Consider the following 24,792-nt stretch of genomic DNA (forward strand, 5'->3'; position numbering starts at 1 on the left):
GGGACATTGTCACATATAGTCACACGGACAAGTTTCGGGGATGCTTCCGACAGCGCCGTAAGAGGCAAGCTTTGGGGATCACGGCGGCAAGTTTTGAGGAGGCTGCTAGGGAGTATCGTCTGAGTGGCAAACTTTAGGAAAACTTTACGCAAAGTTGGGCTATTTGGTACAAATTCATTGAGAAAAATGGCACAAAGAGAGGAAGAGGGCGAGAGACGAAAACTCGCAAGATCAAGTGCCGACTATCGACCGAAAGTTTACTTGACAAGGCACACAACACGCAACTCCCGCTCTGGGTGATTCCAATTGACACTTCCAATCTTCCATTCGTCCAAAGCAAAGTTTGGAAGTGTCGAAAAAAACAAAAAAATGTTTCAGTTGACACTTGGCAGGTGGTCTCATCAGTTCTCGTTCGTCGTCCTCCGCATCTTTACGAGCTTTTTTTCCACGGTAAAGTTTACAAGGTGTCGAGATGAGGGCGAATTTTACGAAGCTTTGCCGTAGCGGCGATTTCGAGGCGGTCTCTGGAAACGACGCGTCTGGTGGGCCGTAGCCGGCTTTAGAGAGCGAGGGAGAAGCCAGGCGCACCAGTGTGAGGCCTGGGGTCATTGTCGGGGGCCATCTTGGCCTTCTTCATGGCCTGCGTTGCCCTGGGGCAGCCGGACAGGCTCCGGTGGGTCAGGAAGCTCCCGTTGGCATGCCCAGTCCCGTCGCACCCGGGGGTAGGACAGCTGCACGAAGAGACGGTTAGGGAAATCCACACTCCTCTCTATGCCTCCGTTGCATTGACGCCTCCAAAATGACACTTTCAACTTCCCGGGCATTCGCCAAACCGTTCAGGCAGAATTTCTGGGCCACTAAAGCATCCTGAATAAGCAAATAAAGCAAAAAAACTTAGCAGTCTTGTGTTAATCCGCGGTAGAGCCACGGCGATGGCTGCGACGAGTCATAGCGAAGTCGTTGGACATGACGTCGCCTTCGCGTACTATGGGGTGCGTGAACGAAGGTGTCTGGAACAAAATAGACATCTGACCATTCTGTTCAGAATGCTTTTTTCTTTTTTTTGTTCCGGAGCACGTGAAAGCGCGTCTCCTGGCACAAGCTTTTGGCATTGACGGTGCTTCAGTGGCATTTTGTCATCGGCTATAGTTTGTTTTTTGGAGATCATGAGTAGTGTGCGTCGGGTACTACGAAAACCCCCAAGTATAGATTGAGTTAGTCATGCCGTAGTGCAGCTCGGCGGTAATGCCTCCATCTCGCACGCGGCGGACCCAGGTTCAATTTTCGAGGGCAGCAGGTGATTTTTTTTTAAGGATTTGGCAACATCGACAACAGACGCCCTACATCGCCAACTACAACTACTACAACAACCACAACTACAACAACTACATCAACAACAGACGTCATTTGCAGTGGAGGGGAGAGGAGAGCTTGTAACAGCTATCGCTGTAAAGGCTAAACTCCATGGAACGAATTATGTGACGAATAACTGGCGAACGCTGCCCGACGGCACGCTTGCTTTGTGCGCGACGTAGCAGCCACTTAGTTGATTCCATGCGCAGAGCGAAAGCCGCCGGGCGAAAATTCGTCGGTTATTCGCAGCATATTTGCCCCATGGAGTTCAGCCTTAAAACTTTCAAGAAAGGACGGCCAACTCCAAACGCACAACGCAAGTGGAGGGAGAGTCGCGCCGGCTGGGTTTCCACGGCCCGGGCGGGTGGCGGGAATTTCTGGCCAATAAAGGCCGGTCGCGACGGTTGCAAAATGGCGGCGGCCGGAGAGCTCTTTTTGGAAAGGTCTACAAATACAAAACACTTCTCTCCCATCTCAATCTACACAAAGAGTGAAAAAGAAATAAAGCCAATGACTTTTGAACCGATCATTCAGATAAAGGCGGATTATCGAAATTATTTGGGGCTCGTAAAAGCACCTTAAAAAAAATGCGAAAGAAAGTGGCATTTGATTCTGAAGCTTGCGAACAACTGGCCGAATAACCTTCCGGAATGAAAAACGCCCACAGACTTTTCGAGCGGTCCCTCGTGACGACACTATAGTGTAAACAACTTTATTTTTGTGCATTCAATACTTTGCAAATTTTCCTCAAGTGTTAATTTTGAGAATATCTCGCGGCCAAACAATTTCACGTTTCGGAGTGTTCTGTTGTGTATTTGTTATCATAGCTAATGCAATGTATCATAGCGATACATTGTTTGCAATATTGTCTAATTCGCACAAATTAAGCCTTTGCAATAAATAAAGTCATTCACAGTATTTGAGGAAAATGTGCCAACTCACCTAGCACCTTCTGCCTTGATGGGCCTTCCATCCACACCAACAACCTCATGCCTCAACTTGCTTCGGTTGGCCAGAGGACAGCCAGATGCGCTGGAATCAAGATAAATACAGAGTACATGGATGCAAAGAGAAATCAAGTAGATTGAAAAACGTCCACAACAAGCAGTATTGTAAGCTGCGGGTTAGTGTCACTATGTCTAGTGATTCTTGTGGGGGGCATGACCCTAGTTTACGGATTTTCAGGGGCTTGTTTTCTTAGAACCTAGCAACCTCTTTTCACTTCGGTTCATTTCTAAAGTCGCTGAATAATTTATAAAAGAAAAAGGACTACAACCGTCAATGATGACGACAATGGTGTGCCATCGTCGATTATGAGTTGCGATCACAAAAAGGGTTACCAAGGTTCATGTTTGGGGCTGCGATTGGCACTTGTACGTACGATCAAACTACAGCTACAACCAGTATGATTGGCCCTGATCAATCAACACTCCATTTTGCATAACTTGGCAAAAAAAACTAATGCTAAGGCCCTATCGAGTCAATGAGAGATGGAGCGAAGTATGCAACAGCTCTCCGCCGGAGCAGTGCATTTGGCATACCACTTGGATGCTCCGATTGGCTAGGTGGGGACATAGTTCCCACCGTTCGCATACTGACGAAATGGATTATTAGTGAAGCTCAACCAGTCGTAGCAGTACGAACTTGGCACTAGTAATTTTACCAGTACCGCCTAGGCTACCAAAGCCTGAGCTAGCAATTGTACCAGCACAAACTTGGTACTTGTAGCTCGACCAATTGGTACTGCGCACAATAAAGTTGTGCTTGAGTCCTTGGAACATGCAATCAGCAAATATTTATTCACAATTTACTTGACTCGCAAATGTACTGCCCAAATTCAACCTCATTTCCTGAAATTTTAGGATTTCTCCATTGCTAAGGGTATCATTGAGTGAAACAAAAAAGACAAATGAAGTGTTTTTTTTACTATGATTGCATTAAATAATGAACAATAAATTTTAATTGCATCTACAGCAGCTTGATGTACAATAAAACAGGGGAAACTAAAACAACTCTTTAGGTGCACCCACACATTTAAATGATTATATCAGGGTGTCGAACCGGAACCGAACCGAAAACCGGAACCAAACCGGTATTTTTTCCGGAACTGAACCCGAACTCGAACCGTTATATTTTTATCGCGATGAACCCGAACCGGAACTGAACCGGAAAAAAAATAACGGTTACCGGCTCATGTCAAAACGGTTCGGCCACGCGCTGTTGACAATGAATGTGCCATCAATGCCATTTGTTTTTTAAGTGCCGTCAACTGACACAGACCTCGCTTACATATTTTTCTTCTCCACTCAGTCTTAGGAATATAAACGCTGCACCCATGAATCTTGACAAACGCTGCATCCATGAATCTTGACATAGGAACCAGTATTGCGCTGGCCGCGGCTTGCACGGAAGAAAAAAAATTGGAAGGCTGTGCAAAAAAAAAAAAAATTGCGTCACGGGATTTCATTTTTCTACAATCTCGTAAATCCTAAATGCTGCTGTGTGCTCATTTCATAACACGTTTCTAGAACGCGCAAGTTCTTGAAGCTTGCTTCCATCGGAATGAGAAAAGAAAAGGCTGTGGAGTTTGATAATAATGCATCCGGTTTCGTATAGGCACTTAGAAGCTAACATATTTGTGAGACAGCGAACTCTTCTATTTTAATATTTATCCTATTACGTCCTTCTGGCATTGCGTTCGGTGAAGTGTTTTTCATATTCCGTATCTTGTTTAATGAAAACTTCTTTAAGGGTCTAATTTGAGTTACCGAAGGCTAGTTCAGATAAAGAAAGCTGTATTTTCTCCCCACTGTTCCTTCAATTGCTTACACGCCGAGGTGGCGGGATAGTTAGCGAGTTCTACTTGTAAGTGGGTTTGTAAGGAGGTCGCGGATTTTACGGCTACTGCGTCGGACCCAATTAGATGAAGTCCGAATGCGTAAACGTCGGTGAGGTAACCTTTGAGTGCACATAAAGAAACCATTCCTGGTAGAAATCCCTGAGCCTTACACTACGATGTATCCCGTTTCGTATGTGCTGATTTCAGATGCTTTATTTGTAATTTATTTTGATGTTGCAATTTGTCATTTATAATTTCCGAACCGGTTCACGAACCAGTTCAGCGCCCCGAACCGGTTCGCGGATCGAATTAATCGAACCGGAACTGAACCGGAACAAAATTAATTTACCTGAACCTGAACCGTAACCGAACCCGTATTTTTTTCGGTTCGACACACTGGATTATATAGTATAATAATATAAAATGTCAGTTAAGCTCACTGATTTTCATAACAGCCAATACTTGTAAAATATTCAAAGAAATCTTCAATAGCACAAATCAGCTTCTCTCCCAAACCCCTCCCAAAAATAAAATAACCAAAAATGAGCCACCTAATTAGCATTGATTCGTTAAAAAAACAGTGTGCCTTTAAAGAAAAAAATTAAGTTTTTTTTTAATTGCAAAAATAAACTATGCATCGCTGAATGCTCAGTCTCCGCATCGATGTAGCAGTAATGGTCCAGACCAGATGCTAAGTTTCAGAGCTAACCATCGTCTCACTCAAAAGGTATGAGGGATTTTTTTTTTTAACACTTTCGATGGGTAAATGGGGCCATACCCGGTAGTCTGCACCCTTCAGCCCCATGTATTTATGGGGGCATTCAAACAAAATGGTCCCAAGCAAATTTTGAGACATAGTTTGCTTATGTTTTGGGGGTTAGTCGATCGTTTGCACTTGCTGCAAATTAGACAGATAAACCAAAATGTTTTGCTGAATACTAAAGATATGGAATGCCAAACAGTTTACATATTCAATTAAAAACATGTTGCGTGCCAGTAGCTGAGGCAAGAAGAAGGGAAAAGTATACTACATAAATAATATACAAGTACATATATCAAATAATCTATATTTGATAAAATCAACACGAAAAGAAAGATGTTTCATGACATGCCATCACAAAAATATATATTTGACGTTTGTGTTTATTCAGTGCAAGACTGCACGTGCACCATCACAAACATGTAGTATGTGCATGATAATGTCTGCACCATCATGTGCATACGTTTTCTTGCAGCGCCGTTATGCTAATTCGAAGTTATAAAATATAGTGTCGGATTGTCTTAAAATTTCTTCCTGCACCTATGCGGAGTGCAAGTTCGTCTGCTGCTTGCACAGGGGTAGCGGTGACGCCAAAACGCCGAGCTCCGACTGGCTCGGATTGGAGGGATAGTGGGTAGACCCAAAGGTAGCTAGCATTGAGGTCTACCCAGTTCTTTACAATCAGGCCAATAAGAATTTGACGTTCTGACGTCACCAGTACTCCTGAGCGAGAACCAGACAAACTTGCGCACCGCATACTACATTCTACTAAAGTCACAGCGCAGCCAATGCTACGAGCTGATAGAACCAATCAAGTAGTGCTGAAAACCAAACATACTACTGGCGTTCGTCGACTTCTTTGTGCACGTTATTGCCGGCTATTCCAATCAATCGCAGAGTGCATCGCAATCTTGCTCTTTTAGTGTACACATGTGTATTTGTGTAGTCACTTCCAAGCTCCAGCTTTGTACAGTGATCTTACCTTTGCGAATAGGAGCCATAGAGCCAAGTGAGCGATAATAAAACTTAAATTAACTTTTGAACTCTTTTAGTTATTTCCTCAAAGACATAACAAAAACCTAAAATGCATTAAAATATACATTACACATCTGTTTAATACAGCTTCAGAGTAGCATGTTCACTAAAATTTCAAAGAGCGCCCAAAGAGGCAACAAACCACTAGGGGCCATTTTGTCCTACGCCCAGTTGAGGGCTGCGTCAGGCACAGTTTTTCCTTTAAAAACTTCTGAAAAAAAGCTTATACATTTTTAATAATATAACGGTCCGTTCTGAAACTTTGGCATCCGTTCTGGACCGTTTGCGCCAACATTTGGGCGAAGATTGAACGTTAGGAACGAGTAGTTCATTTTTGCAATTAAAAAATACTATATATATATATATATTTTTCTCTTTTCTGAGACACTTCGTAGAATACAGTAAGCGTTCAACTCATTACACGAATCACTTAGTAATTGTATAAAGTTACATATATGAATAACAAATTAAAAAAAAAACGCGTAAGAGCGTGTTTTTTTTTTTTTTTTCCGCACTGGCAATTTGGGAAACTATTTTAGCTTATTATGATAATTGAATTGAGCATGAATTCAGCCCAAATAAAGAAAGAATAATGATAGATGTTGTATTTGGAAAGATCCATTTTGAATGCGCGACGCAACGCTACAAGAAGGAAAAAGTACCAGGAACGCGACACGAGCAATTCTTGCAGCCGCAAAATCGCTTGCGCAAGAAATAGCTCGAAAAGAGATCAAAGTGTTCATGCAAGCTACAGTTCACTTAAACGAAGCGAAACGACACCACAGTATTAGCAAAACCACAGTTTTCCTAAGCGCTACGAAAGATATACGAGAATTTAATACTGCTGTTCAAAACTAACGGAGACGCGTTTTTTTCTTTTTTTCTTTTGCGGCTCTCCTACGGGACGCTAGATACGGTTAGTCATACGCAAGCGATAGAAACAAAAGGAAGCAAGCCTTATTGAAGGGTCATTAACTTTAAAACAAACACGCTTTTTTTTCTGTTTTTTACGACATATCGCAGAGAAGCTTATCTCGCGCAAAGCAGTTTACGCAACGTTTGTTTTTTTTGTTTTCCGCCTTACAACAGACGGACGGTTGAGCGAAAACGGCCGACGCGACATTTAAAGCGGACAAAAACGGAACAGTGATCTCGCTACTGGTCACCCCGCGTAACTAATCTGAGGAAATAGACCAATCGTTCGCCTTCCCCATTTTTCCTGACTCGTTACGCGAACGGTAGCAGATAATTGGCAAACGCGCGTGGAAAATGAGAGAGCGAACCTACCGCACGCAAGATCGGAGCGCCATATTTGTTGACATCGATGACGATTGTGAACATCACCAAAAAATACGCAGCGCACTACGGTTTCGGTTTCGGATTCACTCCGTTCAACGAAGTAAAATGTCTACTCAAACTTAATAAAAACTGCAAATAAAAAAAGATAGAAAAAGTAGAGGAAATTAAGATTAACGTAGAAAAACTTCAACTATCACCTCATCTATATAGTCAATGAGAGCTTTAAACATCACAATACCCTTTCTGTGTCGCGAAAGAAATACGCAGGCGTGCGCAGTGATTGTTTGTCAGAGATTTGGTTTGCTGTCACTGCTGGAGTACTTGCACAGCAACCGGTGACACAGAACGATAAAAAGACGGGCAAAACATCAATAAGTCTCAGATTGTTGTTGTTTTAACCGTTTTTTTTTTAATCCTTCCATGTTTCACGTTACCATGGAAGTTCTTCACCAGCTCGCCTGTGTTTTCACCCTCTCTTCGACTGCTGTACTATCCGGTTTTTAAGACGCTAAGAGTGGGCAAGCTAAAATTTATGGATCTTGTCACAATCGGATGGAACCAATTTTCTTTAAAACAGATAGTAATGTTTGTCCCCCCCTCCCATCCACTCCCCCCCCCACCCAAAAAAAAAAAAAAAAAAGTTTTATGTTAGATTAGATGACTGTTTTGGTTAAGCTATTTCATTGGATATTTCAGACATTGCTCCGACATATTTTCTGCCAGAAATTGACTTAAAGCCCGTGGTTTACCTATATTGAACTCACAACGAGAACAAGCTCAGTTTTCTGATGGTATAGCCAAATACATGGGCAACGTTATATATAGACACATGTCAAGGGTTAGCAGTTGCTGCATGCAAAGCTGAAGATGAAGCAAGGATTAGTCGTGTGTACCTTCGGTGAGATTGAAATTTCCCCGTGACATGTCCTGAGCCGTCACAGCCAGGGATTGGACAGCTGAAGGTGGTTAGAGGAGGAAAGCAGACAAAGGAGACATAAGCGGGAGTAAATAGACGGCATCACACCGACGCCTCTAGCTAGGCACCATAGTGCTGGATTTTCTACAACAGCTACTCGTCACTAAGAATATGACTGGCGTCAATAAGGACATGACTGGAGCTCGTGTTCAGATTGATGAGTGCCAGCCAAAAGCACTCATGCCTGATCTGCGTCCTATGCAGGACTCCGGTAGGCGACGTAGAAAATCCAGCACTATGACCTTGGTAGGTAGCTAGGAGGTGTCTATCACATACATGCAGAGCACAAGTTGATAGGACAACAAATGCTTAACAAACGTTGAATGCAAGGTGTCACACATGTCAAGGGGCTGGTTAGAGCAAACCTCGACTAGTAGTGGTTAGGAAATGTCTCGGTTAGAGTGGTTATGATGATAGTTCACAGGTATTTGTCAGGACAAAATGTTTCAAAGTGAGAATAGCACACAAACAGGAAACATTGTTTGAGGTATACTGATGTGTACAGACAACGCTTGACAAGTGCAGGGAGGGTATACATTTGGCGATGAAGATTTATTAAGAATCGTTCACATCAAATGTTATCAAGAACGACAGGCAACTTGACCACTCCTCAAACAAGGTGCACAGACAGGTGAATTCATAGAGCAAAGTGCTGCCAAGATGTGAAGTTAGTCGAAGCTGGTTCGAAGAACTTGAAAATGAATCTTTTAGAGGCCTCGGGGTAGCAGCGACGTTTCGCTAAGAGCTGAGCATCTTAGAAAAAATGTCAGCTGCCACGCCGACGCTTTGAGGAGATCAGTTTATCGAGAACAGAGTGCAACATTGTTACCGTGAGTTTTGGTTACAGGGACACTTTTGTGGGAAGATTAGCTGTACTTCATAAATCTACAAGTCTCGAAGTTTAGCTTGCTTCAAGTCAAAAGCACACCTTTGGTCACTCACAGCTTAAGAAATGAAGGACGTGGTGAGTCTCAATGCATCTTATTTTTGCTCCACAGTCCATAAGATTGCGGCATTAGCCAATAAGAATGCTGAAAGAACCAATCACGAAGAGTGCACATAGTGCCTTGCATTTCTTAAGCCATCGGTAAGTATAGAAACGTCCGCTAAACCACGATGACAGCAGGCATAATTCAATTCTCGATAAAACATAGTGGCCAACCAACTTGGTAGGGATTTTTCAAGACACAATAAAAAAAAACAAAAAAACACACAGGCATACTCAAATAAAGCAGGTAACCAAAACAAACTAACATGAGGCACAAAAACATAAAAAACAAACCGAAAAAAAAAGAGAAGGCCAGAACGAAAGAGAAGAAAGTGCAAAGAAGAGTCCATGGAAGCAGGTTCCTCTACCTTTTGCCTTGGGAGCGATCTGCCTTCCAGCAAAAGCTGTCGCCAGTTGGCGGAGAGTGGTAATCGAGGGTGGGTGACTGCGCGCACATGCTCAACCTAGGACGGTTGGGGGACGAACACACGCCTCCGTCAGTACGCCACACGTCCCAGGTCTCCGACAACGGAAAAAACCCAGAATGTCACAGCGGCGACATTCAAGCTCGTTAGTGTTTGCAGTAGATTGACAAATTTTAAGGGGGTTGTGGAGCTGGGGCTAGAGGAAGGTACGGTGGTCAGTAATATACGGGCTCGAGTGTACGAGTGGTGACCAGGTGCTACGGGCAGTCATACAGTCTAGTGAGCATAGAGCAAAGCGTCGGAGTGACGATGAGGGTGACTAAATTTGTGAACACCCCCTCCGCGTGCGATGCCTTCCGACCCCTGCCACACGTATGACACTGTGCGCATCAGGTGCACACTGCCGTGCATGCTATCCTGAGCACAACAAAAGATAAAGAGGTATTGCGAGGGGGGGATGTGTCCATAAATTTAATCACCGCCATTGTCACTCCAACGTTTCGCTCGATGCTCACTAGACTGCATGGCCTGTAGAGCCTGGTGCTGCTTATGCATTCCAGCTCTTATCGGCCACTGCGCATGCCGGAGAATGAAGAGGTCTAGAATATCAGAGAATGCTTTCTTTGGACTGCTCTACCTCTGGCATTAGAGTAAGGCAGGACTTAAAAACAGGCTGATTCAAGGCTGTGCCTTTCCATCCATGATGGAACAAATTACCGATATGAATTTGTCACTGCTACATGTTATAATGGTAGGTAGGATTGCTTCTTGCATCGAAATGTGAGCAATCCACAGCTGCATCTTAGTCATGTGCGAATAGCAGATTTTTTATATTAGAATAGGAGAATAGTTCGAAGCAAATAGTGGCTTGGGTCAAATATTTTCGAATTGAATATCGAATAGTTTCTTCAAGTCTTTCACCACTGTTGCACCATGCTAAACGAAAACCCAGCTAAACTTGCGAAGGTTCCCTTCATCCATTTATAAGCTAATTTTAATCTAGGTAACTATATTTACGAACAGTGATCTCAGAAAGTCTGATGCCTTGGAATGGCAAGTAAATGACAGATTTGACATTAAATTAAACCTATGCGGAGCGCAAGTTCGTCTGCTTCTTGCACAGGGGTTGCAATGATGTCAGAATGCCAAGCTCTTATTGGCTGATAGAAAGAAAAATTATGGTCTACACCACTATCATCACAATCAGATAATCAGAGCTCGGCGTTGCTCTGATGTCACCGGAACTCCTGTGCAAGAAGCAGACGACTTGCTCTCTGCATAGAGATAGAGATCTAATTACATAGATTAATCTTGCTCTATGCAAATATTCTTTCTTCAATCTCGAATTTAAAAGAGAAAAAAAAAAGAATCACAAATGATGAACGCTGGTTGTCCGGGTATCTTTGCCTAATGTATACTCTTGCATAACAGCCAAGTTTAATATTGAAAATTTTACTGCAATGAAAATATAAACATTCACAAAATTTTCCTTTTTTTTTTTTAAATACAGCAGGTATCCCATTGTGAAAGTGTGCTTCTCTTCCAAGCACGTAATTGCGATATTCATACTTTTTCAAGGGTTAATTGTGGCAAGTTAGCTCGTTGAGTGCGCTTCTTACCGAGCACCGATGCGCTGCAGAGGAGCAACACCTGCAAAACTCACTTCCATGGGTGTTGCTTCTCTGCAGTGCACCTGTGCTTGGTAAGAAGCGCCCTCAACAGGGCTAACTTGCTGTGAATAACGCTTAAAAAAATATGAATATCGCAGTTCATCTTGGAGCAAATATCGAGTAGTGTATCATACGAAACTACTATTAGAAGTTCTTAATATCTACACAACGCTACTGCATTTATTTGCTACCAAACTTGGTTTTATTTCGCTAGCTGCACTGATCATTCATACAGTGTAGAGGATGTCCTATGTTGAGCAGCAATGATAATCATGGTATTCTGAAGACTCGGCAAATGTTACCAAACGAGAGATACACACAAGGCCAGTGCTACTTCGTTGGTTTGGGCTGAAAATAAGTCATAGAAACTTGTCCACGCCAAAACACATTTGTGTCATAAAAGTATTCCAGAAATTGAATGCCTGAATAACAAGAAATTCTGCAGAAAATGAACGCTAAATGCCTCAAAACAATGCAACAACTTAAACAAAACATCAGGACAGGCAGAGATTCCAGCCAGAGCCAATGTTGAATAGCCAATCGTTATGGGGCATTAAGATAGCCCATTACTGCTTCGCTCCCTGGGCAAATCAAAACTATCCAGAAACCACAGGCAAGATGCAACAACCTGGAAAGTTAACGATGCAGACAACCACAAAACCAACCAAACGACAGACAAGCAAAAGCCAACATAAAGGCTGAGTGGGAAGAGACAAGCAACCAAGGCACACAAAGAGACGGTACCAACAACGGGGACAAATAGAGGACCAGCGCAGAAGTGGCCGTCTCACCGCAGAGGTTCGGCATCGGGCTTGTCCTCCCGGCTGACTGCCTTTTTGGGTTTGTTGGTTCGCGGGCAGCCGGACAGACTGCGGTGGGAGGAATAGTTTCCCGTCACGTGACCCGAGCCGTCACAGCCCGGGGTTGGGCACCTGCGCCAGCATTGGCAGGCAGCCCCTGGGATCTATAGGCTTTGGCCACTACTGCTAGGACCACTGAGCACCAAGACATCTATAAAACATCCATACGATGTCTTGGCAAGATGTGCAAGGCATCCTGTGGACATCTTGGCCCTAAATGTTCTGAAATGGCTTCCAGCACTGTATCTTGACATCTTCAAGACGTCTAAAAGATGTCTTTTAGTCATCTAGAAAAACATCTTGTAGACATCTAACATAGCCCAAGATGTCTATAGCTCATTCTATACCTGTCTCAAGACATCTATAAGATGTCCATAAGATGTCTTACTAATGTTATCACGAGACTTTTTAACAAGATGTGAAAGGCATCCCGTGGACATCTTGGCGTTAGATGTTTTAAAATAGCTTCCAGCTATATCGGAGCATTTTCTAGATGTTTAAAAGATGTCTTTTAGTCATATAAAAAAAAAGAAGGAACATCTTGCAGATGTTTGGCATAGCCCATATTATCTGGTTCAACATGTTTATAAGACATCTCAGTCTTGGCAAAGTGGGAAACATGTCCTTGTAGACGTCCTGGACCTAGACATGTCTTAAAATGTCTTATAGAAATCTTCCAGCTTTACCTAGGCCTCTTCTGTATGTCTAGAGAGATGTCTTCTAGACATCATACATAGCCCAAGACGCCTATAGCTAATTCTAGTTGATTCGAGACATCTTGTGCTCAGTGCGTGGGGGGAGTGGGGGACACCAATTCCACAGGCCAACGTAGAGGTGGCATAAAATTACTTTCTTTAAACAATCCTGCATGATGGGTAGGGCTGCATTGAAATATAGCAGCATTTAATTAGCTGAAATCCTTACATTTGATGAATAATTTGAAATATCAAAGGAAATATTGACTCATCTATCAATCAGTGTGGATGGCTTTGGAGGCTCAAAAGGGGCATTCTGTGACAGTGTGGGTGGCAGTTACACCAGTCCCAACCATGCCAGATCTCCCAGAGAGTTAATCCCCTCTGTTACCCTAAGTACAGTAGATATCAGGGATTGAAAACACTCCCCACCACACATGCCACTTGTCAGAGAGCAGAAATGTAACATCTCTTGTTCCAACCAGACATGGCCTGGGTGCCATAGCGAGCCTGGTGTAGTATTTTGTTCAAAACAGTCATAAGCAGTCGAAACTCAGTCGGACGTACTCAAAATGCAAGTGTTTGAACCAGCCAGCCTTGAGCACGTGAACTCAAGCGTGCAGCTCCATTTGAGCTCATGCAGAGCTGAAGCTCAACTAAACCAACTTAAAAAAGTTATGCCGAAATACACAGTTATGCCGAAATACAAAACACCAAAGCAACGATGGAGCTCAATTGGCTTGAATGTGTATAGTTACAAAATAGATAAATAAAAAAATAAAAGTACAAGAACATCACAATTGAAATAATAATAATGCTGATGTGAATTCGACTTGAAAAGTGATCTCTGGGGTGACTGACTTGAATGCGTAAAGGGTCTTACTTTAACTCCTGATGCTGACCGTGCATTTGTGACCTGTCTGGATGACTGCAGCCTGACAGACTGCACGACAGAAAGCACAGAAAGAGAAAAGTGGAAGAAACAGAAGTCACTAAGAGTGCTATGCTTTTTTTTTTTGGAAACAGGATGAGAAAGAGAACAATGATTGGAAAAAGGAACAGAAACAGCACATGTGAGCTCCTGTGCAAGCTACATTTCATCAAAGAGTCCTTGTTTTCTTTGGTACAGTGTTGTAAAAATGCCGCCTACACGCCGCATAGTCCCGCTTTCAAACCTTCTCTGCACTTTTGCGGTAGGATGTTCCACTTCAGTAGTCGTTACGTTTACCTGTCACTCTTTGGCTAGTGTGGTAAAAAAAAAATTATTCGGCTATTACTATATATTTATTGGCCTTTATTTATATAGTGGCAAAAACAATGGTGGTCTCTTTCACATGAACTTGACCGTAATTAGTGACAGGTACTCACTCAGTGACGTGACATGACAAGACCGTCTTTTTATTTTGCTGAGAATACAGAAGAACTTTTTCTGGCTAGTGTTTTTAATTAGAAACATCAGCAGCTACCTGCTTGCTACCTGCTCCTCATCATTAAAGGTTTATTAACATAAAGTTGCTCTGCTTTCATTTTCTAATGACTACAAACTACTATATGAAGCCTCTATGTAAAAACCAAGAAGTTTAGAATTGCTGAAAGGTTAAGAAGCATACTTAGGTATGTAAAATAATAAAACGTTTCATGTCAGTACCCACTGAGGTCATCCACAAAGAATGCCATAAGACTTCTAAGACTATCAGAATCAAACTACTTTTACACTGAATTCTAAAAACTTCCAGTGGCCATAACTTGTGAGATTTATCAAAATCTTCCCAAAATAACCGAAATCACAACTATGAAGCAAAAGGAAAGACTTCTAGTGACTACCACCTAGCGGCAAGATGTTTCTGAAGAGCGTTAATTACAAAACAAACAAAGATTCCTCCAGTCGGAAAGAAGCCTTCTGGGAAGCCTTAACTGGCTGACATTTTGCTGAAACACAAACTAAAGATCCCCCATAAATTACGAAGACTACACAAACGCTTCTTAAGGCCAGCAGGAGTGAAAAGTATCAAAACCTTCCTTGACGTCACCTACTTCATAAAGTGCCGAAACTTTGCAAAGCCATCGTAATTAGGACAAGCACTGAGACACATTCTGGTGATCCTTTGTGACGAGAGGTGGCAAGAGTTCTCCAAGGAGACCGCAGTTAATGGCATCTACTAAAAGCTTGCAGAGATCATAAAGATAATAAAACAGTGTTTCAGTTGGTGCAGTTTACAAAACGTTGTGAGCTTCACAATACCACCAGCTACTGAAATTTTCAAGCTATCAAGCACAGCACACCTGCAAAGCCATTAAAATTAGGTAAAGCAATAAGACATATGTACTCGGCAGCCCTTTGCAATAAAAGGTTGCAAGGGTTCTCCAAGAAGAGTGACAGTTATTGGCATATCTACCAGAGGCTTGCAGAGACCATATGGGTTATGAAAAGCTCCCCAAACACTGCAGGCATTTTAGACTTCCCAAACTACGAAGGGTCTTGAACCATTCATTCCCGAAAACTTCAAGAAGTAGTCGAACACAACGCTCTTACAAAGCCATCCAAATTAGGACAAGCAACAGGACATATTCTGGTCACCCTTTACAACGAGAGGTGGCAAGAGTTCTTCGAGGCTACCACAGTTAATGGCGCATACCAGAGGCTTGCGGAAAGCATAAGAGTTATGAAACAGTCTGAAAAAAAAAGATATAGGCTTTCTAGTCGGCACAGATTACAAAGTTGTGAGTTTTGAGATGCCACCCTGCAGTTATTAAAAACCTTCACGGAGCCATCAAGCACGAACGACGAGGCTACGGAAACCATATGGGGAGCGGCAGACAGGCATGCAAGCAGGCAGACAAAATACTGAAAGCTCTGTCAAGTGCGTTACTTTCACAAACCCGTCAAAATTAAGACAAGCACCAAGACAAATTCCAGTGATCCTTCGCAACGAGAAGTGAAAGAGCCATCCGAAAATACCACAGTTGATGGCACATACCGGAAGCAATTGCAGTGACCATAAAGATGTCGAAACACTTGGAAAACACCGTAGCCTTTCCAATCGGTACAGATTACAAAGTCGGAAGTTTCAAGATGCCCCCATGCAGTTACCGAAAGCTTCACGGAGTCATCAAGCACGAACGACGAGGTTATGGGGACCAGACGAGGAGCGGCAGACAGGCATGCAAGTAGGCAGACGAACTACTGAAAGCTTTGTCAAGCGCATTGCTTTCGCAAAGCTGTCAAAATTAAGACAAGCATCAAGACATATTCCAGTGATCCTTCGCGACGAGAAGTGGAAGAGCCATCCAAAGATGTCGCAGTTAATGGCAGATACCGGAAGCAACTGCAGAGACCGCAAGGATGACATAACACTCGGAAAACACCGTAGCCTTTCTAGTTGACACAGGTTACAAAGTTGCGAGCTTCGAGACGCCCCCATGCAGTTACCGAAAACTTCACGGAGTCGTCAGGCACGAACAACGAGTCTACGGAACCAGACGGGGATGGCGGACAGGCAGACAGACGAAATGGCGCGGGGGAGGGGGGCGACTCTGACCTCTCTTTGTCCGATGTGGAGTAGTCGGAGGGGGGCATTCCGACGAGGGGCTGGAGGTGTTCCGGGGGGGGACTGTGGAGCGAAGGGTAGGCCCCCGGAGGGGTCGCCAGGGGCGAGAACGCCTCCGGCCCGCCCCTGGAGAAGTCCACGGGTTCCGTCTGCTCCTCGGACGGCCCAAACAGGCCCTTGGGCGCACCACCCACCACTGGAGACAAGCTGCTGTGGGCCCCACAAAACACACGCCGGGAGAAGACGCGCTTGTTTTGCGTCGTGCGTGTGGCGAGAATGTATCGTTGGCCGGCCACTACGGCTTAGTGAGTGTTGAAAGCCCTATTTCTAGGCAATAATGCATTGCTCAGTTACGTTTCAGTGTGAGGACCATCCCATTTCAAAGTGACATGGTACGTTGAGGAAGAGCCTATAACTGGAGTACAATGTGCATGTCGTTTATGTATGTCAAGATAAGTCACAAATGAACATGGGGAGATTTTTAAGGGATCGATTCCTTTGAGAGTCCTGAATTGACTGATCACATAACAATGAATTGACTGCATCGTGTGCACAAAGATAATGTTGCGTTGGCCGCCCAACAAAGTTACTCCATTTTTCAGTGAAAAAAACAAACAAAAACAACCATCCACCCCCATTATGCGGCGTTCATGCATCGTCCGGGCTGCTTCAAAGGTCAAGAGCATCGCATTTTGAAGCGACGTTTGACATATTGTTGAGCGAGCGTCCAATACAAGAACAATGCGCATGTTGGTAAGAAAGAGTTGGTTTGACTTTTAGGAGATCGGCTTTTCCGAGAGTCATCCATTGACTGATTGTGACAATGAGCGTTGATTGCACTGTGAGCACAAAGGGAATGCCAGATTGTTTGGCTGCCAGAGTTTCTTCGTTTTTGTAGTCTGCCAAAACTCGAGGCTAATTCATAAAGGCCTGTAGACGCTATCTTTATACATCAATACATTGTTGAGGCTATCTCACAGGTGATCGATGAATGCCATGTTTCAATGTTGAACGAGAGTATAACTAAAGAACATTGTGCATGTTGTTTACCCTGTGACTCTATAGAAAGCCAAATGGACAGCACAGCTGGATTTTTAAGCAATTGACTGCACCAAGAGCCATGAACTGGCCGATTGTAACAACAGTTGAATGAGTGGCCAATCTACCAACACTAAGATGCAGCAGACAGATTGATCAACCCTACTTACTTGTTCTATTTAAGAAGAGTTGTAAAGGAAAGGCATCATTGCAGTCACCCAGGAAGGACTTTCGATCTCATATTTTTACACAGTCTACATAGCAACTGTCAGTTAGAATATGCTAAGTTGTGTTTAGAGATTGATTTACCAAAACAAACAAAAGAGACATTGAAGCTATAACTGAAGACACACAACCTAAAAACAAGCCTGAAGCCCTCCACAACTAAAACTAATGAAGTAATGCGACAACAATCCTGGATGCTTTCTTTCGGCTAAGTACACTATCATAAGGTAGAAAAAAAAAGCACTGAAAAAGTAGACAAAATTTAAAGACAACAAAAAGAAAGAGAAAGGCGAGTTATCGCATAAATGAGATACTGATCGACTAAACACACTGACGCATTGGGCAGTCTGCCAACTGACTAGAGAGTCACTTCAATGAACAGTTAGGGCCCGATCTCAAAAGTTAATTAATCAGTGGGGATGTTGATAATTGACCAGCCCAGGTGGAAATCAGACCAGCTAGAACTGGATTATAGAACTGGTTCCTGCTGGGTACAGTAGCTGGATCAAACTAGGAACAGTTCCATATTTCAGCTGCAGTTGAACTGACGAGAAGCTTATGCTCTCAAATAAATGACTACATATATAAAGGATCAGACGTGTGGGCCCCTACCTGTGCCTAGGAACAAGAGGCAGGTCAAGGGCCGGGTGGATGTGGTGGACCCCCGGAGGGGGCGGGGACAGGTCCCCGAGTGCTTCTTGCCTCTTGGACAGGTTCACTGCTCCATGGGGAATCAGAGGCACCCCGCCACCAGACTCCTGCAAGCAGGAACGAAAGAGAAGGCACGAGACACTTAGCCATACGAGAATTACAGCAATGCGTTGGGACGGCGTTTACCAGTCAAGCGTGCTGTGCTCACTAACCAAGTCACAAAGTTTCTGGATCCTCTGGGGGATCGGTAGCCGGGCGTGTTAAAGCACAGCAGCTCGGAGCACGTGGAGCGAAAGCTTGCTCTGCAGAGCCCAGGGGTCCTGGGTTCAATCTCCACACCTGCCTTTTTTGATTTGGACGAGCATCGCTGCGGCGGGTAGTCGTGTATCGATCGCATCAATTTGACACACGTCGAAGACCCCATCCTAGCAAAGGTACTGCAGTGGCTAAAGTTCTCACCCGCAGCAAAGACACCAGACACCCACCGGGGCAGACTAACTTTCCGCTGTCTGAACGTAAACACAACACAATAGACCCTTCCCGAAATTCAGTCTGGCCACTTTTATCGCTATCATCATCTGTGGAAAGGCATCTGTGCCATACCAATGGCGCCCTTCTAGCGACTCATAAAGGAAGACGTTGAAGATGCTTCTAAGCGGATGATGCGAGGCCTGTACATTCGGGGGGTCAGTACGACGCGACGTAGGAATGAAACACAAGAGCTACGTAAGCGTTTATTTCTAATAACTCAGATTCAGTCAATCTGCGGGCGGCACACAATTGGCTTTAAGGCACTTTGGTGTATAGAATTTTCTCGAGGCATCTGAGTGGGTTGGAGCTTTGTTCTGAATGCAGGTTCTTGGTCACCATCGAACTGAAAGTGATGGAGAAAGAACTCACACTGAACAATTCCTCGCGTGCCGTTGACTTGCGAAAGTGACGTTGCCGATACAAGTTCATATCCGCCATTGATATGGCAAAAGCTAAATTGCTTTACAAACCACCAGATGGCACTGAATTTCGGAAAGGGTCTATTCTGGACGCTCCCATAACCTCTAACTTTCATTACACAACAACCCAAAAGATCAAAGTTAAATGTAGCGTGCATTTTATCAGCCGAATTTTATAAGAGAAACTGTCGTGAGAAACTGTCACGAAGGAGCATGACATCACATGACATGAAACCGTGACGTAATGACATCACAGTTGTGACCTCATGAGGTCGCACAATGTCACGCACATATACGTAGCACGTACCCCGCTCATTCGCAACACGTTCTGCGCTCCCCAGTCTCTGTCAGCACGATCGAGCTAGGGTAATTTAATGCACCTGCATTCTGCGCAAGCCAGGCGAAAAAAGAACTCACGAGGGGAGGGGAGGGGGATATGCGCTGCTTGATGACCGCTGGACCGCCACCCGACTCCTTGGGCTTGGGAGCGATAGGCCGACTGGCATTGTTGCCGCCGCTGCTGTTGTGGCTCGAGCCCTGCTGCTGCTGCTGCTGTTGTTGTTGCTGCTGCTGCTGCTGCTGCTGCTGGAAGAAGTGGTGGGCATACTCCGGTGGCGGGGGCTTGCTGTACTTCTCCAGCTCCTTAGCCAGGTTGGTCCGGGGTGTCGTGGTCGGCACGTAGCCCGGGTACTTGTACTCGTGCAGGTCGAGCTGCTTCACGTAGCACATGGGTCGCAGCACGCGGTCCGACGGGGCTGGGGCGCCGAGGAACACGCAAGTTTGAAGTGCCAGTTCATGAATGTCACGCCCGAGCCCCGCTAGAGTGACAAACAGAAGCAACCGACACCGACAAGTTTCCTACACGTAGGGCACGCAAGCGGGGACATACCTGACAGGTTCGCTATCGCTTGTGTTTACTTTGCAAGCGCCGAGAGACTGCGAGCTCGTCGGAAATACCTTCGCGTGCACGCTGCACATTTTCGAGGCTTGTCGGTGTCAGGTGTTGCCCTTCCGGGCCGAGGTGTAAGGGCCGGTTTGCACATTTGGGTTCGGGTGTGCTCAAGTGCGTTGCATTCGAGCACATTCAAACTTCATTCACACATTTGAAAGGAGTTGTTCAGTCAAAGGGCAACCGTTACGTAGCAATGCTATTAGCTTCAGCTAGTATGTTGATAAGTTTATGCTTTTATCAGGTCTGCCAAGAATAAAAAAAGCATTATGCTCCAAAGTAGATATCTTTGATGGAACTTCCCTGCAATGCACAACATTTATGCATCGAGTAAGGCACGTGAAACATCTTCGTGCGATGCTTCGAAGGCATTTTTGAAGTGGAATAGCTCCCCGCCAAACACCAGAGTTATGCGGTAATGCATGCCCATGCAGAAAAGTTTTCCACAATACACCAGAGTTATGCGGTGAAGTATGCACAGCCTAGGTGGCAAAAGGACGTCATCAAATAAATTTCCAACGAAATAACATTTTTTAGAGCTATATCTATGGCGTGAAACAAACTTGTAGTTGACACTTTTCCGCAGGCTACCGCAGGTACCAACTACAAATTTGTTTCACGCCGTAAACATAGCTCAATGCTTTCGTTGTTGTAAATTCATTTCAACGTCTTTTTTTCATACAATGCTGTTTAAAAAATTGTTTTTTTTCCTTTGCATACGCTTTTTAATAGCACAAAGCCAGGCGGCATTGCTTTTTGATGCAAGAATGTTAGCCACGTTGCTAAACTCGTTTGAAGAAACAGTACTAGGTAGTCATGCAGGGAAGTCCGACCTACCGGGGCTGGTGGTGGTCGGTGGGTGTTTGGTGACATTCTTTTGCTCCTTCTGGGCCAGCTTCTCCATGGCCGCAATGGGGCACCCGGACAGGCTGCAACGACAAGACGGATTAAAGAAAACGACGCTGCAAAAAACAAAAATATCAATATTGCAATTTCATTTTTGGTTTCCATCTTGAGACTGCAAATAAAGGAGTTCTCTAGCTTAAAAGGCACTAAGCTTTCTAAGTACTGCAACCTTTTTTTTTTTTACGTAGCCTGAATAGGACAGGTGTCATAAAATAAAACATCCATAAAAAAAAATGTTTAGTGTAGAATTTACGTTTTCATACACATTTTAAATTAGGAGTGACCCTGAGACGTGTTTTTATTATGCGGTCGATGTGTCGAAATAGAACCATGTTTTCAGGTCGCTTTTAACCCAAAAGGAGTCTCGCAACACAAATGATGCGCTAAAAACATTTTTTTTCCCAAGAAACTTTATTTCGTGACATACATGTCTTATCGAGGCACTCAGAAAAACGGATATTTTTTTGGGTGTTCGGAGTCTCTCCAAGAGGAGCCTTCCCCATTCAAAACGCCGGCTCGTGACCTCACGGGTCAAAACCGACTCTGATCTCAAAATAGTCGGGCTCGCTGCAGTCGCCGACAGAGTGAGAACAACAGGGCATGTCTTCTGAATGCTTGGCCTCCGGGAGGAGAACTGCAACTTCTTGCAGTTCTCAGCCTCGTCGTCGACTACGGCGAGACTTCGTTCACCAGAACGCGTCTCCGACTAGTCTGTTTAGGTCCCCGTATGCCCACGCTACATGCTCACCTTCTGTGTGAGTTTCTGTTGCTATTCACATGTCCTCTTCCATTACAGCCAGGAGTGGGGCACCTGAAGAGGGGACGAGCATTCAGCGCCAGTGCCGCCAAAACAAAGTCGCTGTTGCCCAACACCTCATCCTACTATTGCCTCTCAGACTATACGACCCCACTGAATCCTACATCCGGTAAATAGATCCTCATTTCTGTTAAAAAAAAGACAAACCCTCGACATTACTGTGCGGTAAAGAGAATGCGAGCCAAGGTTATATTTTAGCAGCAAATTATTGTAGCCGAACAAGGTCGGTTGAATGTAAGTTCAGCGAAAAATTTGATCTTGGCTGGCATACTTTTGATCATGAAATATACCCGTTATGACTACAACCACTTAGCCTTTTTCTGATCCTTTCTAAATAAGTTTCTCTGAATTGGCATACAAATTAGTAATTTCATTAAAATTAATTTATTAGTCGAGACAAAACAAGAAAATATATAACTTTTCTTATACATATACGTAGCTATTTATTTATTGGGAAAAGTTAGATATGTATCCAACAAAGCCTAAGAGACATTAGATTATAAGTCACATTTTATAAAAAATATTTTAAAAAGCACTTTTTTCAGAAACTTCTTCATACTTTAAAGGCAAAGAATCAAGCATGCAGGCATATTGTGAACTGATGAAGTTAAAACTTTAGTACTAACCTAGGAACAGACTATCCCAAAATGCTTCTCAAAGCACCTACTACAACAAATTCATAGACTTTACTAGTGCAGCAAAAGAAAACGCTGCTCGAGAATATATAAAAATAAAATCCAGTATATATTTTCATAACTTTCCTCAAAATCATTAGTTTACTGTACATAAAAGAAAAGCAACTAATGTTTCTGCTTCTAGTCTAGGAAAAGATTTTCCAAATGAAAGAAGTAAAGAATTTTGTTTTTCAAGAACTGCTGATGACAAATTTAATGCAGTACCAGACTGACATAAAAAAAGCATAAAACGCTTTATTGCTAAAATGCTACATGGAACATGAAAAAATTTTAATATGGGTATTCCATGTATAACAGGTTAGATTTTAATACCAAGATCAAAAACAAAATGAGCAAGGTACCTTGGGCAGATTTTTAATAATAAGAAAAGCACTCTCACAACACTACGACAATCATAAAACCGCCATGCACATTCTCACTCCAATCGAGCTTTTTGAGCTGATACTACAGTGGGATCCGATGTTACAATTTGTTGCGCATTCCAACTGTTAGCTAACAAATTACAACAAAAAATATTAGGTGCTTATAAGCTCTTGCATACTTAAAAAAATGCCACACAAATTCAAGTAAACAAATGTTTCCCACCAAATCCATGCATCAGAAAAATGATCACTTTTCAGAACCACAACAGCTCGATAGGAGATAAGCTTGTTACTATGATACTACAGCCATTCAAATAAGTGCAGGGTAACACTCATATCTAAACAATGAAATCAAAGACACAAAAAGAACTACACCCTTGTGATTCACACACAACACGCAATGGAAAAAACAACCAAGTGTGAACATGAAAAAAAACCAATGCAAACCAAAAACCCACACAAGAGTAGAAGGCAGCGGGAATTGGCATGCTTTAAGTGCGTTGCCAAAACAAACAAAAAAAAAAGAAGAAAATGTTGCAGAACCAAAACCCAGGAAATAAATAATAAAAAGCATTCTTCACGAACAGCACGCTTCATGAGATTCGCTTACTTGAGTATTGTTTCATGTTGTGCCAAAACTGTAATAGCAGCAAGTCGAACAGTTAGGTTATCAGTTGATGAAGTCATGTTGAGTAAACTGTAGCCAATGTCTTTTCTATATACTTGAGTTTAACATTGCTGCATAAGATAAACTTAGATGTCATCCATAAAGTTTGAATTAGTGGGTTGTACGTCAAAATAAAGTAATGCAAGGGTGAATCTGTCAGCCAGATGCGAATGAAATGACCATCCTAAAACTCTTTTAACCAAAATATTCCAAGAAATCACCCATTCCGTAAGATGGTTCACCCCAGCTTTCTGTTTAAAGGTTCTTTTTCTAAAAAGCTACTCAAACATGGCCCACCTTTAGAGATTGCATTCCCTTGGTTAATATGATATGCACAATCAGGTAGGCAACAGGAGTTTGGGTCACAATAGTGACTTTTCCTTTGGAAGTTAGTGTAGATGGCAATTGAGTAAACAAAGTTTCTTTCTTTGTCTTTCAACTTGATATGATACATGTGAAATGATTGTTCCTTGATGTACGCATCAGAGGAGAAGAAATCATGGTCAAGCATTGTTTCTCAGCTTTCGGAGTCACTCACTAAAAGTTGGCACACCCTCCTTTCCCATTTCTTTTAATATCCAGGCTAGCTAGACTATTCTTGTGGATAGTTCATTATTCAAATATTTTGTATTTATGCTAGTTTACCCAAAGTTTAAGTTCACATCTGTCATATGCTAGATTATAGTATCTCATATAACCAAAGTACCAATAGTAAGACAGATCGTGAGAAGCTCGTATTAATACTGATACATGAATCTGAATCACTGGTATAATAAAAATGTAAATTTAGTAAATATAAAACTTTTCGGGAACTCCATCGGTAATTGGCTTACAAAACTCGATCTCGTCTAGACAGAACTATTTTGTCAGTTGAATGAGAGAGCAATAATTACAACAATATTGATGATGGCATCTACACTATTAAAGATTCATAAATACAATTCATGTATCCATAGTACTACTGGGCTGGAGCTTTCACATCTGTTAGGAACTACCCCATTAAGGCAAATCTGCGCAGACAGACCCCAAGCGGTAGCTTTCCTGCAATGCAGCAAAGAATGAAATCAGGAGCTTTCCGGAAACT

The 24,792-nt window shown here is 43.2% G+C and overlaps 1 protein-coding gene across 1 annotated transcript in view; it reads right to left on the reverse strand.

Annotated features, from left to right (window-relative positions):
• Positions 1-24,792, reverse strand: part of LOC8052398 (myelin transcription factor 1-like protein) — a 45,690-nt gene that overhangs the window by 9,404 nt on the left and 11,494 nt on the right. The window contains exons 9-20 of the mRNA XM_040205183.2: positions 23,652-23,679; positions 21,916-21,978; positions 21,099-21,190; positions 19,730-20,067; positions 18,324-18,469; positions 16,440-16,658; positions 13,784-13,843; positions 12,137-12,214; positions 9,619-9,714; positions 8,180-8,242; positions 2,296-2,385; positions 589-731 (exon numbers count right to left, since the gene is read on the reverse strand). Coding sequence (XP_040061117.2) covers positions 589-731; positions 2,296-2,385; positions 8,180-8,242; positions 9,619-9,714; positions 12,137-12,214; positions 13,784-13,843; positions 16,440-16,658; positions 18,324-18,469; positions 19,730-20,067; positions 21,099-21,190; positions 21,916-21,978; positions 23,652-23,679 — 1,416 coding nt within the window. The remainder of the gene's footprint in view (positions 1-588; positions 732-2,295; positions 2,386-8,179; positions 8,243-9,618; positions 9,715-12,136; positions 12,215-13,783; positions 13,844-16,439; positions 16,659-18,323; positions 18,470-19,729; positions 20,068-21,098; positions 21,191-21,915; positions 21,979-23,651; positions 23,680-24,792) is intronic.

Source organism: Ixodes scapularis, unplaced genomic scaffold (genome assembly GCF_016920785.2).
Source record: "Ixodes scapularis isolate PalLabHiFi unplaced genomic scaffold, ASM1692078v2 PGA_scaffold8__174_contigs__length_109621045, whole genome shotgun sequence".
NCBI lineage: Eukaryota > Metazoa > Arthropoda > Arachnida > Ixodida > Ixodidae > Ixodes > Ixodes scapularis.